This window comes from Chroicocephalus ridibundus, chromosome 10 (assembly GCF_963924245.1).
Source record: "Chroicocephalus ridibundus chromosome 10, bChrRid1.1, whole genome shotgun sequence".
Lineage (NCBI taxonomy): Eukaryota > Metazoa > Chordata > Aves > Charadriiformes > Laridae > Chroicocephalus > Chroicocephalus ridibundus.
In genome coordinates, this window is record NC_086293.1 from 22881810 (window position 1) to 22895245 (window position 13436).

Genomic DNA, 13436 nt, shown 5'->3' on the forward strand with positions numbered 1-13436 from the left:
GATGCATTTACTCAAATGCTTCTGAACAAACAGGATGTTCAGAGATGTCCTACGATTCTTGACTCTTGCCAAATGCTTGATCTCCACAGAACATTTGTGTAATGTTAAGCGAACAACATATTTCCTTTTTACAAATTCTCTTTTTTCTTTCTTATTTCTTTCAAATATAATTTTACCCCTAGTACAATACAGCAAGAATAATCTTTCAACTCATGGTTATTAGCGTATTTGTTGTATTGGTGGTTCAAAATTAGATGCAGTATCTTAGAAATGGTCTAACAAGCTGCAAGGCGTTCCTCCTTTCCAAGCACAGGACTCCACATTTGTCCTTGTTCAGATTCCTGAGGTTCCCGTCCACCCATTAGTTCAGCAAGGTCAGGTCCCTCCGCATGGCAGCCCTGCCCTTGTGCAGATCAACTCATTCCGCACCACAACACCACTCCCAGATTCGGTGTCACCTTCAAACTTGACTAGAGTGTACTTCACCAGGTCATTGATAAAAAAATGTTAAACATGACAGGTCATAATATAGACTGCTTATAACCAGCATCCAGGTAGAGCACCACCTGTTAACCACTACCCCCGAGCTTGATCCTCAAACCAGTTTTATTTTACTCCTCTAGTTGTTCATACATCCAGACTGCAGTGCCCTAACTTAGACAGAAGACCACCACGAGAAACAGTCAAAAGCCCTGTTAAAGGCAAAGTAAATAGCCTGCACTGCTCTCCCTTGCCCATAAAGCTAGTCATTTTATCATACAAGGTAATCAGACTCATCAGACATGATTTATCCCTGCTAAATCCATACTGACCATTACCAAATCATCATCTTCATGTGCCCAGAAAAGTGGTCCAAAACTTGTTCCATTATTTTCCCAGGGACTCAAACAAAGCTAGCCAGTCTGTAGTTCCCTGGTTGTACCTTTGCGGTTGTTGTTTTGGAATGTTGGTGTTTTGGTTTGGGGGTTTAGGGTTGGTTTGGGTTTTGTTTTGTTTTTGTTTTGGGGGCTGAGGGGGGTTGTTTGTTTTCTTTAAAGAGGGTGCACCCTGCAGGAAGGGTTCTGTAACATTTTTATATCACATATTGTAAGCCTAGCAGCCATAAAGCTCAGCCTTAATAAATTTTATTTACTATCATGTGGACTATTTGGCTTTCAATTTACCAGTTAGCATTTCTGTAATCAAGATACTATGAATGTGCTCGATTCACTTCAAACCCACTTTGAATTAAATGAAAACAGTAGCATTAGCTGCCACCCAAACACAGAAACTTGTGCCTACACATTTTTTTGAGTTAAAAATGACCAGTTATTTGGGAGTTCTTTTGGTCTAAGAAAAATACTTTATTTCTCACACAGTTTCTCAGTGCCTTTAGTAAACTGTGGAAACGGATTCTCTATAAAAGGTACTTTTTGAAAGCCTGGCTATCTGTCTGAAATTTCAGTTTTCTACTAAAAGCTTCCACCACATCTGCCAGAAGCATTTCAGCCTGGGAGAAGTCACATACAAATTCTCGAGGGTTTTCAACTTGCTTATTTTTAAAAACAAAAACTGAAAAAAAAAAAAAAAACACCACACAAGACTATTTCAATTAGGCAGGTTTTACAGAGTTTCTGCCCATATGCAGTGATAGAAGCTGAACAAACATATTTAGATTTTTTGAACTATAGCCCACTTTTTCTTTTGCTTTGATTCACACTTTTTGGAACACTCCATGCTCAGCACAACATCCACGTCCTACATATCTAGTGACTCATTTTTTCAGGCATCTCTTAAAAAGATTCCTTAACTTGTAATTACTCCAAAAAAAAAATCAAAATCAAAGTCAATTCTAAGCATAAGCCTCTAATGTTATTGCTGTATGAAAAATCCACAAGGAAGTATTACACTGTTTCTACAAACACAAGCAAAAGGAGGCATTGCACTGGTTGTCTGTAAAAGTATTGCTAAGCACAGAAAAATTCGGAGTACAGATATTCCCCCCACCACTCACTTCCACCTTTATCTTACCCATTTTAGGCCCATGTTAAAAAATATTTTAAAAAGCAAATCCAACATTAAATATCTGCTTTTAATTGCTATTTACTGGTGATCTTGAAGAGTCATCCTACTTTTATCCTTAATAATGCTAGTGTTACATATACATTATCTCCTTTGGGCACATTAACTTTTTCCATGTATAATTAAAGTGCCTTTATACAAAGTAAACATTCACATCTTTCAGCTGTAAGTAACATGTCATCTTCCAACTTAGTCTACTTATGCAGCATACTTCAGCTTAAGCCTACCTCTGCCTCAGAAAAAATTGTATACTAGTTCCCTTGCCAATGCTTACTGATGCTCCGCGGTTTCTACCCTTCTTTACAGATTATGCCGACACAATTGTTTACAGACTATGTAGTAAACAGGATCACTCACATGATTCACTAAAGCAAAACAAACAAAACTCCAAGCCCTCAAGAAAAAAAATTATTAGAGTGTAACTGAAAGGAAGCTCAAGAGGCAGCACAGAGGCTGGACAGAGCGGCTGGGAATGCCAGAAACTGGTATCACCATCAAAGTCCACAACTTACGAAACTGCAGCCCCAGATCATTCATGAACTAGTTTGAATTATTTGAAGGTTTCTCTCTGTTACTAGATTAACATTTCAAGGTCTTTTATCAACCCCAGAATTGATGAAAGAACTATATATAAGCTGTAACAAAATGTTTACAAATACTGTGGCAAAAAGAACCTATGCAAGTTTAAATATAGGTCATTGATAGGATAATGACATGTTCCTAAATGAGGTGTACCCATTAGAAGTTCTGTAAACAATGATAATAAGCGTTCCTGCATGCAAGTGTTCTGGCATAGTTTTACATTTTTGTTTGCACTTCAAAAACACCACAGAATTATTTAACGTAGTTTTGGGGATTCAAGATTAAGACTGTATTTACTGACATCATCTTTTACCTGCCTTCTCACAACAGCAGTTTATACGTATTATCTCTAAAGATGCATTTTCCCCCCTCCTCTATCTCACAATTTACGGTTCAGATACTCGACCAGATGAAAAAACAGACCACGTTACCAAGAAACAAACACAGAATCCAAAATTCTCCATACTACTGTATCAATGCTTTAAACCTTTTACAGTCCCACAACATCTAACATGCAAAATTTACAGTAATGTATTCCTATGCATGATTTTAGCCCCACTCTTTAGTCGATCACTATGGCTACTGATCCAGATACCTACCTGGGCAATTTTCATCAACACCCCCATCGAATCTTCACATGTCGGTATCTCAAGAACTATCACATACCATCCTCTTATTTACTACTACCAAGTCGCTATTTTAGATCAGCCAGCTAAAACGAATAAGCAAGTAATTTTTTGACCTGTATTAGAAAAGCCAAAGCTAACTGAAATTTACAAACAGAAAACCCACAGCTGACTGTCTTTTAAGCTCGTCTGTTAGCTAGCAGACTTGCTCACCACTCAACACTTTGTTAACTTAACCATCTTTATACAGCTAAACTACTTGTAACCGTAATAGAACACATGGGGGTCTTAAAATTTTTATAAATCATGAGGAATGTTGATTAAAAAGCTATATGCATAATACTTTTTAATTTTAAAACAAGTACAATAAATTGGAATATTTTACTTTGTTGAGTCAAACAAGAAAGGTTAAAAACTAAGCTTAAAATGAAAATATTTTGAGCACTTAAAGTTTTCTGAAGTGTCCAAGAATGCACATCGCATGCACAGCGGAGCCAAAACAACATGCTTAATGAAACACTAACACAGATAGCAGTTTGCACAATTACGTGCAGGTAACTTGAAAGCCATGCCATAACCCAGCCTTAAGAAATTAAACGCTTGTCTTGTCCCATCATGCCCAGGTATTGCATAACATAGGATAGTTAACAATGGAAGGTTTAAGAACTCTGAGTGTGCTGTACTGCTCCTCATGCTGTGTCATACTACTAAAAAATGCTGCATTAATTACAGACCATATTATTCTTAAAATCAAGATCTACACTGTCATAGAAGGGTATGCTGTGAAGCTGAAAAACAGACCTGATTTAGAGGATATTTCGGGCATAACATCAATGTATTTAAAAAAAACTAAACACACCACCACTGTGCTAAGCAACTGGAATCTGCACTTTGTCCATTTCTTGCTGGATATTTAAAATTACCTTGACAGTCATTAAGTAAAATAACTTTACTTGTCCCAGTTCAATCCCTAGTGGACAAAACATGCACTACAGAACCCCTAAATTCCACTTAAGCTAGCTAGCCCTGGCCTTTTGAGAGGAACAGTTAAGACAACAGAGGGTATATTTTGAAACCATTTTCACTGTCAATGAGAAAATACCTTGTATGCCATTTGTTACACTCCTGCTGCCAGTAACAAAACTTTTATCAGAGCCAAACAACAAAATACTCTTTATAAAATTTCAAAAGGGCAAGTAGAAAGAGTGCCAAACCAACTCAGGGGTTTTTAACCCATTTTTCGACGCTCCTCACAATCACATTTATTTACACGCTCAGATAAAACAGTAACTTCTCAGCATTTGAAAAAATACTATTAAACCATTATATTTACACAAGCCTGTGCTTTCAAGATTTGTATTACTCACCTCAAAATCACCTACTTCCAGCAATGAATAATACATATGCAAATTTTTCAGTACTTATCACCATTTTGAACTGTTAGCTTTATGTACTTTTAATAATATTTAAAGTCTCCCCTTACTAAGAAATTATCAACTTGCCTGAAAAGTAATCATTTTAACACAAATCTTACTCCTTCCACATGCAACCATACTTATTACAGCAAAACCAAAGTGATCTGCAATCTACAGGGCCTTGCTAAAACAAACGTGCAGGTCCTTGCTTGTGAATAAAGAAAATCTCTTACCTTGCCTGTCTTGTGATCAAACCAGACAAGAGCATGGTTCCTGGACAGCACCTTACAGTCAAATGTTGCGTTATTCTGAGCTGGCCGGCAGCGAGCCACTGAGCGGCCGATCTTGACGGGCTCGTCCAGGTAGACATGACGCTCCTGAAACGGATGAGAGTTCGGGCGGCAAGTGAAGATGGCCAAGGCTGAAGGCATCGAGGACAGATTGGGGTTGCCACACCAACCAGAGATGAAGAGAGCCTCTTCTGATGCAGACTGTCCTCCACAATTTTTAACCCAAGCCTCCACAGCAACTTTATATTAAAGCAGGACAAACATTATCATATGAGAGGCCTAACAACTCATTGTTTCAGTGTGTAAACTAATTCTGGCAATAATCCAGTGAAAAAGCCCCATTATGTCTTTTAATAATATCAGCAGTGGCCCAAAAAAACTCTAAAACGTACAACTTTCAATCCATCCTCCTCTGGAAGAATAGGAACAAGCATCTGATTCCTTCAAAGAGAAGCAAAGGCTCCTTGAAAGAAGGATAGAATGTCTTAAATCCAAGTAGATGAGTCATACAAGTACTTTTGTTTGTAACCTCAACAGCCTTCTTTCCCCCCCCCTTCTGTAAACAACACTGACCAAAATTCTGACCAATGCAACATGGAAGCAAGGAAAGGTTTAGGGAAGGGGGATGAGGGAGAAGGATTAGCGTCCTCTCTCAAAGCGCGCAGACCAGGAGCTGGAAGATGAACACGAAGCCCTCACTCCACAACAGGGATCCCGTCACTTCACACGGCAGTCCACATTTCACCATCTTCGCGCATCAAACCAAAGCAGAATAGGTGGTCCTTGATTTTGGATGGGGTATGAGCGCTATGCTGTTTTCCTCCCTTACACCAGATAAAGCTGAATTGGTCTACAGCTTCAGGCTGCCACTCAGATAAGGAACTTGATAAGGCATGGAGAGGGCTTCGAACGCTCCTTCTCGGGGACAAGCTAACGCCTGGGAAGGGTCCTTCGGGGACGGCCTACGAGGCGCACTGACAGGTTGCTCCCAGGCGGTGCCCGCGATGGCTCTGGCCGGCGGCAGCGGGCAGGCGTCCCTCCGCGGCGGCTCTGCTGGCGGCGGGCGGGCGCGGGCCGGCGGCGGGAGGCGAGCGGGGGCCGGCGGCAGCGGCGGGAGGCGAGCGGGGGGCTGCTCCAGGAAGTCTCCGCCACAAGCCCCCGGCGCGGAGAGCGGCGGGCCGGGAGAGGCGGCGTCCCCCTCGGCTCCGCTCCGCTCAGCCCCTCCGCAGGTGGCTGCGCATGAGGAGGGCCCGCTCCTCAGCCCCCCGCGCTCTCCGCCCGCCGAGCGCGGCTCCGCCGGCCCTGCGGCGGCGGGAGAGGCCTGGCGGCCGGGCCCGGACGCCTCCCGCTCGGTAGCTCTGCCTCTCAGGCAGCCGCCGACCACGAAAACTTTCCTCCGACCTGCAGAGCCGAAAACAAACCGGGTCAGACGCGGCCCTCGCCCGACGCGGCCCCAGCCTCCCCCCGGCCTAGCACTGCCCGGCCCCAAGGTGGGGGGGGGGACACGGGACGCACCAGGGCTCCGCTCTCTCCCTTACCTTCAGCGCAGCGGCCGCCATAGTGACTGGAAACCTACCCGGTGTAGCAGCCGCGGCGCTGCCGGGGAGGGGCGGGGGTCGGGGGGGAGGGCAGGCGGCGGCGGAGGGCGGAGCCGTCCTCGGCGGGGCCTGACCAAAGGGAAGGCGCGGTGGCCGCCCTCGGCCTCGGGGCGGGCGGCTGCGCAGGCGCGGGAGGCGGACTCGGCGCCGGCGCGCTGCGCCCGCTGAAGCTGCCGCAGCCGGCGAGGCCCCGCCCCGCTGCCGCTACCGCCCTCTTCCGGGTGCGCCTAGCCTGGGGGGGGCAGTGTCGGGGCGCGGGGAGTCCTGTGAGGGGCGGCGGGCTGAGCCGTGAGGGGTGAGGGTCTGGGCGTTGAGGGGGGGGCCGAAGGGCCTCCTGTAAAGCGAGAAAAGGGGGAGAGGGGCTGCTGCGGAAGGGCGGAGGGAGGACGCGTTAGCAGGTGGGAGCGGGGGCAGGTCTCTGAGGTGAGTGAGCCCCCGGGGCCGGGTGCCATGTCTTTCCCCTGCCCTGCTCTCCTCAGCTTCGCCGTGAGGGGGGGGGGGGGGGGGGGGGGGGGGCTCGTCTGCCGTTCAGTGGGGGAGCCCTGAGGAGAAAGTGGGGTCACACGCTATCGCAGAGCTCTGATGAGAGACTGTAGGACCCTCCCCGACATCCTCCTGCCCTCCCCCGATCCCCTCCTCGTTTTACAGTTCCAGGCTGAAAACTTTGGAAGCCGCAGTGTCCTTTGACGCGTCTTGGGGAGGGAGAAATGCCGGCCGTGTTTTGCCGTCTCTAGTTACAGGTTGGCAGCTGGAGGGGGGGATCCCTGGAAGTGGTGACAGGGATGAGTCAGGGCAGGACAGAAGTGGGGTCACTGGTGCAGGCTTTTCCCTCAGTAGATCTTGGAGCATCATCCAAGGTCATATTTATCCCCATTTTATAGATGCTGAGGAAAGGTGGTTCCTTTTTTCAAGGTCATACGGCAGGCTAGTGCCGAACAGGTCTCTCCGGTCCGAATTCATTTTTAAGTCTGTCATTCCCTATAAAGCAAACAAGTGGAGATTGTTTGATACGAGATAGATGTTGGAGTCGTGCCAGAACTATAATTACCCTGTGACAAGGTGTTAGGATCAGGGATATGGTAGGGTTCTCTGATGCCAGAAAGGCCAGGCAGCCGTGAAGGAGAGAAGTAGAGCTGGGCCAGGCAGTTTAGCCAGCAATATATGAGGGAAATAAGCAACAATTGAGGTAAGGCAGTGCAGCGTATGAGTGAAAGTATGATTGCTGTGCTATTGCTTATATAGCACAGTGAAATCTCAGGGTTGTCTTCATTTTTTTTTCCGTTCTTTTTGACTGCACTGTGATTTTGGAGGGGGGGGGCGGTGGTGGAATTTGTGATTCATTACAGCCTAGTTTCCTTCTGTTTTCTTCCAATGAGAAAATGAGAGCAAAACCAGGCTGTAATATCTGTGTTTGAAGCAAAGAAATTAAATCCAACATGACAGACAAGTCTAATTTTTGAAAACAGAAGAAGAAGGACTAATAGGTGGAAGCTTTAGGGCTGTGTGTCCATAGTTTTCAGTTCTTCTGACAGAAGGAAAAAAAAATATCTGGCACACCAGTTCCTGGCTTTAATCATCTTGTGTATGAAATCATACTATTGTGATACATATATTCATAATTTACTAATTTTTTAAATAAATGGAAATTCAGTATGGCTGTTGCCTGTAGCACAGAAGGTGCCAGAAGTAATCAAAAGGGGGAAGGAAAGGAGTATAAAAGAGGATGAGGAAAACGAGGAATAAATTTAAGTCCATCAGGAGTTAGATTTGAGGGAAAGAGTTGCAAAAGTAGAAGCAATTGAGAACATTTTGGAATTGCAAAGGTGTAAGAAGTGGGAACAAAGGGTATTACACATGTTGGAATGAGAAGAATGTTTACGAGAGCATTTTTTTATATTTCTGTATGCATGTTTAATGGAGGAAGGAGTCTCAAAGTAAAATCAAAGATGAAGAAGAACCATTATCATCTATAGGGCCTAAGAGAAGCAAGTAAAAAAGATGAGCAGTGGATATCTTTTTCTGATGTTCGCTGTAAGTATTTATAATTTTTAGATACTGAGATTCAAACAAATGTAATAGGGTATTGTCTGTAGAGTATCTTTCTCAAATCTTCCTGCAACCAATAGAATAAACTAATGCCCTAAGCATCTGTGTCCTTTAAACTGTAAGCCACTGCCATATTATGGTATCCTGAACCCTTCTCCATCTCCTGGAGAAATCCCATTTTGTCAGTCCCATGGGGGAAGCAATGGTACGCGCCAGCTGCCTTTCTAATAATTTTTGGCGCTGCCAAGTGGCTCATGTAACAACAGAGTTCTACCTACTTTTCAGCAAGGGCATTAACTTGAGCCTTCCTTTTCTGCGTGAGTGCCAGCTTTCAGAGAAGTTGGATGGGTTTAGTTATCTCTCAGGTTATTTTACTCCTATTTCAAATTGCCTAATGAGTTCAAAGGCTACCGGGGCAGGCTCACAGACTAAGTTAAAAATAGAGAAAGAGGTTGCATTCTGAAATGAGGATAAAATGATTGTATGGCTATTTTATGAGTTATTTGATGCTTATCAGAAAGTGTCCATCTTAGAACTGTGGAAAGCAACAGGTGGATGAAAAGAGTTCAGTGTAAAATGCTCAGCTGCTGTACTGTGCTCACTCAGCAGGAGCGAGGAGGACGTGTAAGCCCAGGCTTCATTTCTGCAAACCACTGTTTGCCACACGACCAGAAGAGGCAGTGAGCTTTGGCGGCCATGTTAGGTAAGGGCAGCAAGATGCCATTTAGGTGGCCATCCTTTTTCCGGGCAGGAAGTCCATAAAAATGTTATGATAGCCATCATAGCTGAGGGCAGAAAGAGCCCGCTCTATAGCCATCTTGGATAAGGGAAATGTAAGGGAGGTGACAGTCACATTTGTCCCCTAAAGAGCTAGTGTCTGTTTCAGGATGATGAAATGCAGCAGAGTTTATGTGCTTACCTGCCAAACATCTGAATTTTGGCTTGAGTGTGTCGAAGTGCAGGAGAGATTCTGTGGTCTTAATGACTTGATGAAAAATAAGATCTTTTGCTGAAGGAAGCCAGTTGTGAATTATGAGTTAACTGCAACTGACTAGAGAAGAAAAACACTGAACATCATTATAGGAATCAGTGAAAGATTTCCGAGTATTTTGCAATTATGAGCTACCAAAATATTAATATACATCAGATTTAATATATCAGATGTATAATATATACATCAGATTAAGATTGTCAGTGGGGAGGTGTTGTGAACCAGTTACTTAGATCCTGACTCAATAGAGATAGTTACGTTTGGAACGAATGAGACATACTGTATAGCAAAAGTTCAGTTTCTAGTATAAAAATTAAGATGCAAACTGATAATGAAAACAGAATAAATAGGTAAGGAGAAAATTGGAGATGCAGAGTTTTCTACTGAGTTCTCATCCCTGAAATTCGTTCCTCAGCAATTTACTAAGTCAATTTCTCATTGATTTTCGGTGGTACAAGAAATTCTATGTATAGTAGCGCTCTTTTAAGCCATACCAAATTTTAAAGTATGACAGTCTATAAAGGCATTTACTGCTACGTAGAGCAATATTTTCTTCAGTGGGAACATGGAAACATATAGCAGTTTCAACTGTTATTTACATCCTAACATATCTTTTGAACTACAAATTTGCCTCAGCAGTAGCTTCTGAGACGTTCAGAATCAAGCTGAACTGTCAAGGAGCTGTTTCAGAGCAATAGGTTCATTTTCCTGGAGATGTGTTAATTTGAAAGTTAACGCTACGAAAACGTAGTTTGCAGTAATCACTTCGTGTCCACTAGAGGACTGGAGGGAGGACTAGCTGCATGGCAGGTCAGACTAACTAGCTCAGACCAATATTTGCTGATCTGTAGTTGCTTTTGAGATGCAATGACTGAAAATGTAAGCACTTTTTTCTTAAGTAGGAAAAGTGGTCTCACAAAGTAACTTAAACGAGGAGTGGCAAGATTATTGTGACGCTGTGGTGATTCTACAATTTGTTGAAATATTCTGGTTGCAATTCTTGATAAAATTCACAATATTCTGCACATGCATGATAGCGTGTATTGATGGAAAGTCACAGGTGTGAATGGTGTAGTTCCAGTGTATGTGAAGACAACAACAATCCAGTTTGAATTTTTGGATACCTCTGCTTTCAGAGCTGCCGAATACGTATACGTTCTACAAATGTGCTCTCTAGCAGTGAGTTTCTGTCCATGCTGGTGTATCATGAGAAGTAAATGGAGCAAGATCATGTTCTCAGAATGATGATCATTACTGGAAAACGGTTATTTGCTGGTTTCATGGTTGCATTGAAAAAGAGCCAAATTATCCTAGATTAATAAAAATCATAGATAACACAAAGCCTGTAATACATCTAAGAGCTGATTTACATTTCTGTTTTAACTATGAACTTTGCTACACAGTGTTTCAAACACTGTATGTAAACCACTTTGTAAAAGATTCTGTACAGATACAGACATTGGTATGTGTGTGTCTGACCACCGAGACCCTCTGCTTACAGTGGCAGCGATCGCACAAAATCCATTTTATAAGCTCACCAAGCTCCTCAAAACTTATTAGGACTTTACTCACCACTACTCCTGTTGGAAAACTGCATTCAAAATCTTATTTCTCTAGTGATTAGAAAATTTATGCCGATCATCAGCGGGGATTTATTGAAGTGTGGTTACACTTTATTTTATTGTAGCACTATCATTGTTATTTAGTTTCAGACTTACTTTCTGGTCTTGATCTTTTAACTGTCTGACTGATTATAGGAAGAGCAATAGCATTATCTTTCAGCATTAATTTTGAAAGAATAAGAAATTCAGCTGGTTTAATCCTCTCTCGTCAGGTAGATTCTCCATTTATCTCCTTTTTGTTCAGATCCTTCCCTGCTCCTATTTCTGGTTTGCATTAAGCTTATTAAAACATACTCATACCCAGTATACAAATGAGTATCTTGCTAATATAACAATTATATTAATGTAATATACATAGTAAGCATACATAGAATATACTATTTCTATTATATATTAAATATATAATTTTATAAATATAACATATGCATATATAAAATATATTATTTATAAATACACTCTATATGTCTTATCTATTTATATATACAATATACATTGTATAGTGTGTTGATAATATATGTATATGGTATATATGGATAAATATAACATAATATGCATAATATTAGTACCGTATTATGCTAATATATAACTAATTTTACATATAATGTTTCTTAATTTCTAATCAAATTAGGTAAATTGGTATATCTAGCCTTTCACTGCTGTATTGTTTTAGTAGAACAGAGTCATCACGTAACTGGCTCTTATTTGCTTATCTATTAATATGACGTTGACTTTTTGAAATGTTTGATGTTTTCTGTGGCTGTCTGAAAAATAAGGAAAAGTGTTTTAAAAATAAGTATGACATTTCTGTTTGTTTGTTTGTTTTAAATAAATGTATTTACTGGACCAGATCTAATTTTCAGATACAAATAAAGTATTGCCTTAAATTGAAATTTCAAGTGGGGAGGTTGAGGGGGGATGGTGAGATGAGCGGAAGGTGTTGTTTATCCAATTCTTTTGTGTTATTCATGGTGGATGTGAACAGGCTGCAGAGTCACTCCCTACAGAAGCTGATGGAAATTGGCCAGCCAGCAGCCAACACCACATTTGCTGCTACCTGATAGACAGCATCCCGCTGAGAGAGGCGGGATAGAAGGGTAGAGATAGCGGCTGTGGGGGGAAGACAGAGGGTGGAAGAAAGCAAGAGAGGCTCAAATGCTGAACAGTTTTGGGTCTTCAGAATCCAGCTGTCTCACGTAGGCCTATACTCATTTTTATTCCAGCGACTGAGATCACAGGGGATGCTTTTTCTAGAATATACTCTTGTCCAAACCCTGCCGAATATTTATATGAACAGATCGCTGTCTTTCTGCAACATAAGACAGAGTTCACAGAGCTTTGTAAGGGCAAATTCCATATGTAGAGCCCTACTATTTCATGAGAACTGTATTGCAATTTGTAGCAAAGCATTCTCAGGTAATAGATTCCCAGTTCTGAAGACTATATTTTGTCCTGCACTGATATGCTTCTTGAAGGAGAAAGCAGTCAGTCTCAGTTGTTTAAACGTTACGATACTTAAAATACATGCAGAAATATTTTTATTATTCTTCTTCAACAACTGTCATCCTTTCTCAAGCCAGGAAGATCATCACATTTACCAAAACTAAACTGTATTTGAAATGACTAGGTAAAAATCTTCCTGAACTAATGTTTCCCTAGTAATTAAGAATATCTTCAGTAGGTGAGAATCCTGTCTTTTTCAGTGACTTCTTTCTCAAAGATTGTGTCTATTCTTTAAACTTTCTCCTGCAAAAAGATTATTTCTGTTAAGCGTTAGGTGGAATTAAGTTATTGGTTATTGTTTGCTCAACAAAATGAGCAAAGAATAGCAGTCTTACTAAGTACTTTATTCTTCTTATATTGCTTTTATATATTTATACTTTTTATTCACATGAAAACTTACAAATAGAGGCCAGCAAAAACTAGAAGGAAATGCATGTTAATAATAGCTAAAATTTTGTTCTACCCATGATAACAAGAACGTGAGCAAGGGAAAGTATAAAAATATAAACAAGGAAGGCTTGTAGGAAGCTGTGCGATATCTTTTCTTAAACCAAGTGATAAAAGCTTTGGCCAGGCCCTGTTTCAGCTCCTAAAGGGAAACAGCAGGTGAAATACCTCTGCAGAATCATTTAATCTGATGAAGCGAAGTCTTAGTCATGGCTCATTTTGGGTAGTAATCTTTTACAGAATTTGGGAGTTAACTGT

At 41.8% G+C, this 13436-nt stretch overlaps 1 protein-coding gene and 1 long non-coding RNA gene across 31 annotated transcripts in view; one reads left to right on the forward strand and one right to left on the reverse strand.

The window, feature by feature from the left end:
- Window positions 1-6620, reverse strand: part of SLMAP (sarcolemma associated protein) — an 87678-nt gene extending 81058 nt beyond the window's left edge. For all 27 annotated transcript variants that reach the window (XM_063348540.1, XM_063348530.1, XM_063348534.1 and 24 more), the window contains exons 1-2: window positions 6513-6620; window positions 4918-6375 (exon numbers count right to left, since the gene is read on the reverse strand). In XM_063348540.1, coding sequence (XP_063204610.1) covers window positions 4918-5115 — 198 coding nt within the window. In that variant the 5' untranslated portion in view covers window positions 5116-6375; window positions 6513-6620. The remainder of the gene's footprint in view (window positions 1-4917; window positions 6376-6512) is intronic.
- Window positions 6621-6835: 215 nt separating this feature from the next.
- LOC134521363 (uncharacterized) lies at window positions 6836-11582 on the forward strand. Of its 4 annotated transcripts, none has more exons than XR_010072728.1 (4): window positions 6836-6867; window positions 8497-8603; window positions 9225-9321; window positions 10746-11582. It is a non-coding gene; the product is annotated as an uncharacterized LOC134521363 (long non-coding RNA). The 4 variants fall into 4 exon arrangements; XR_010072729.1 differs by lacking the exon at window positions 6836-6867 and adding an exon at window positions 6916-6995 and having other exon boundaries at window positions 8493-8603; XR_010072726.1 differs by lacking the exon at window positions 6836-6867 and adding an exon at window positions 7105-7758 and having other exon boundaries at window positions 8493-8603.
- The last annotated feature ends 1854 nt before the right edge of the window (window positions 11583-13436 follow it).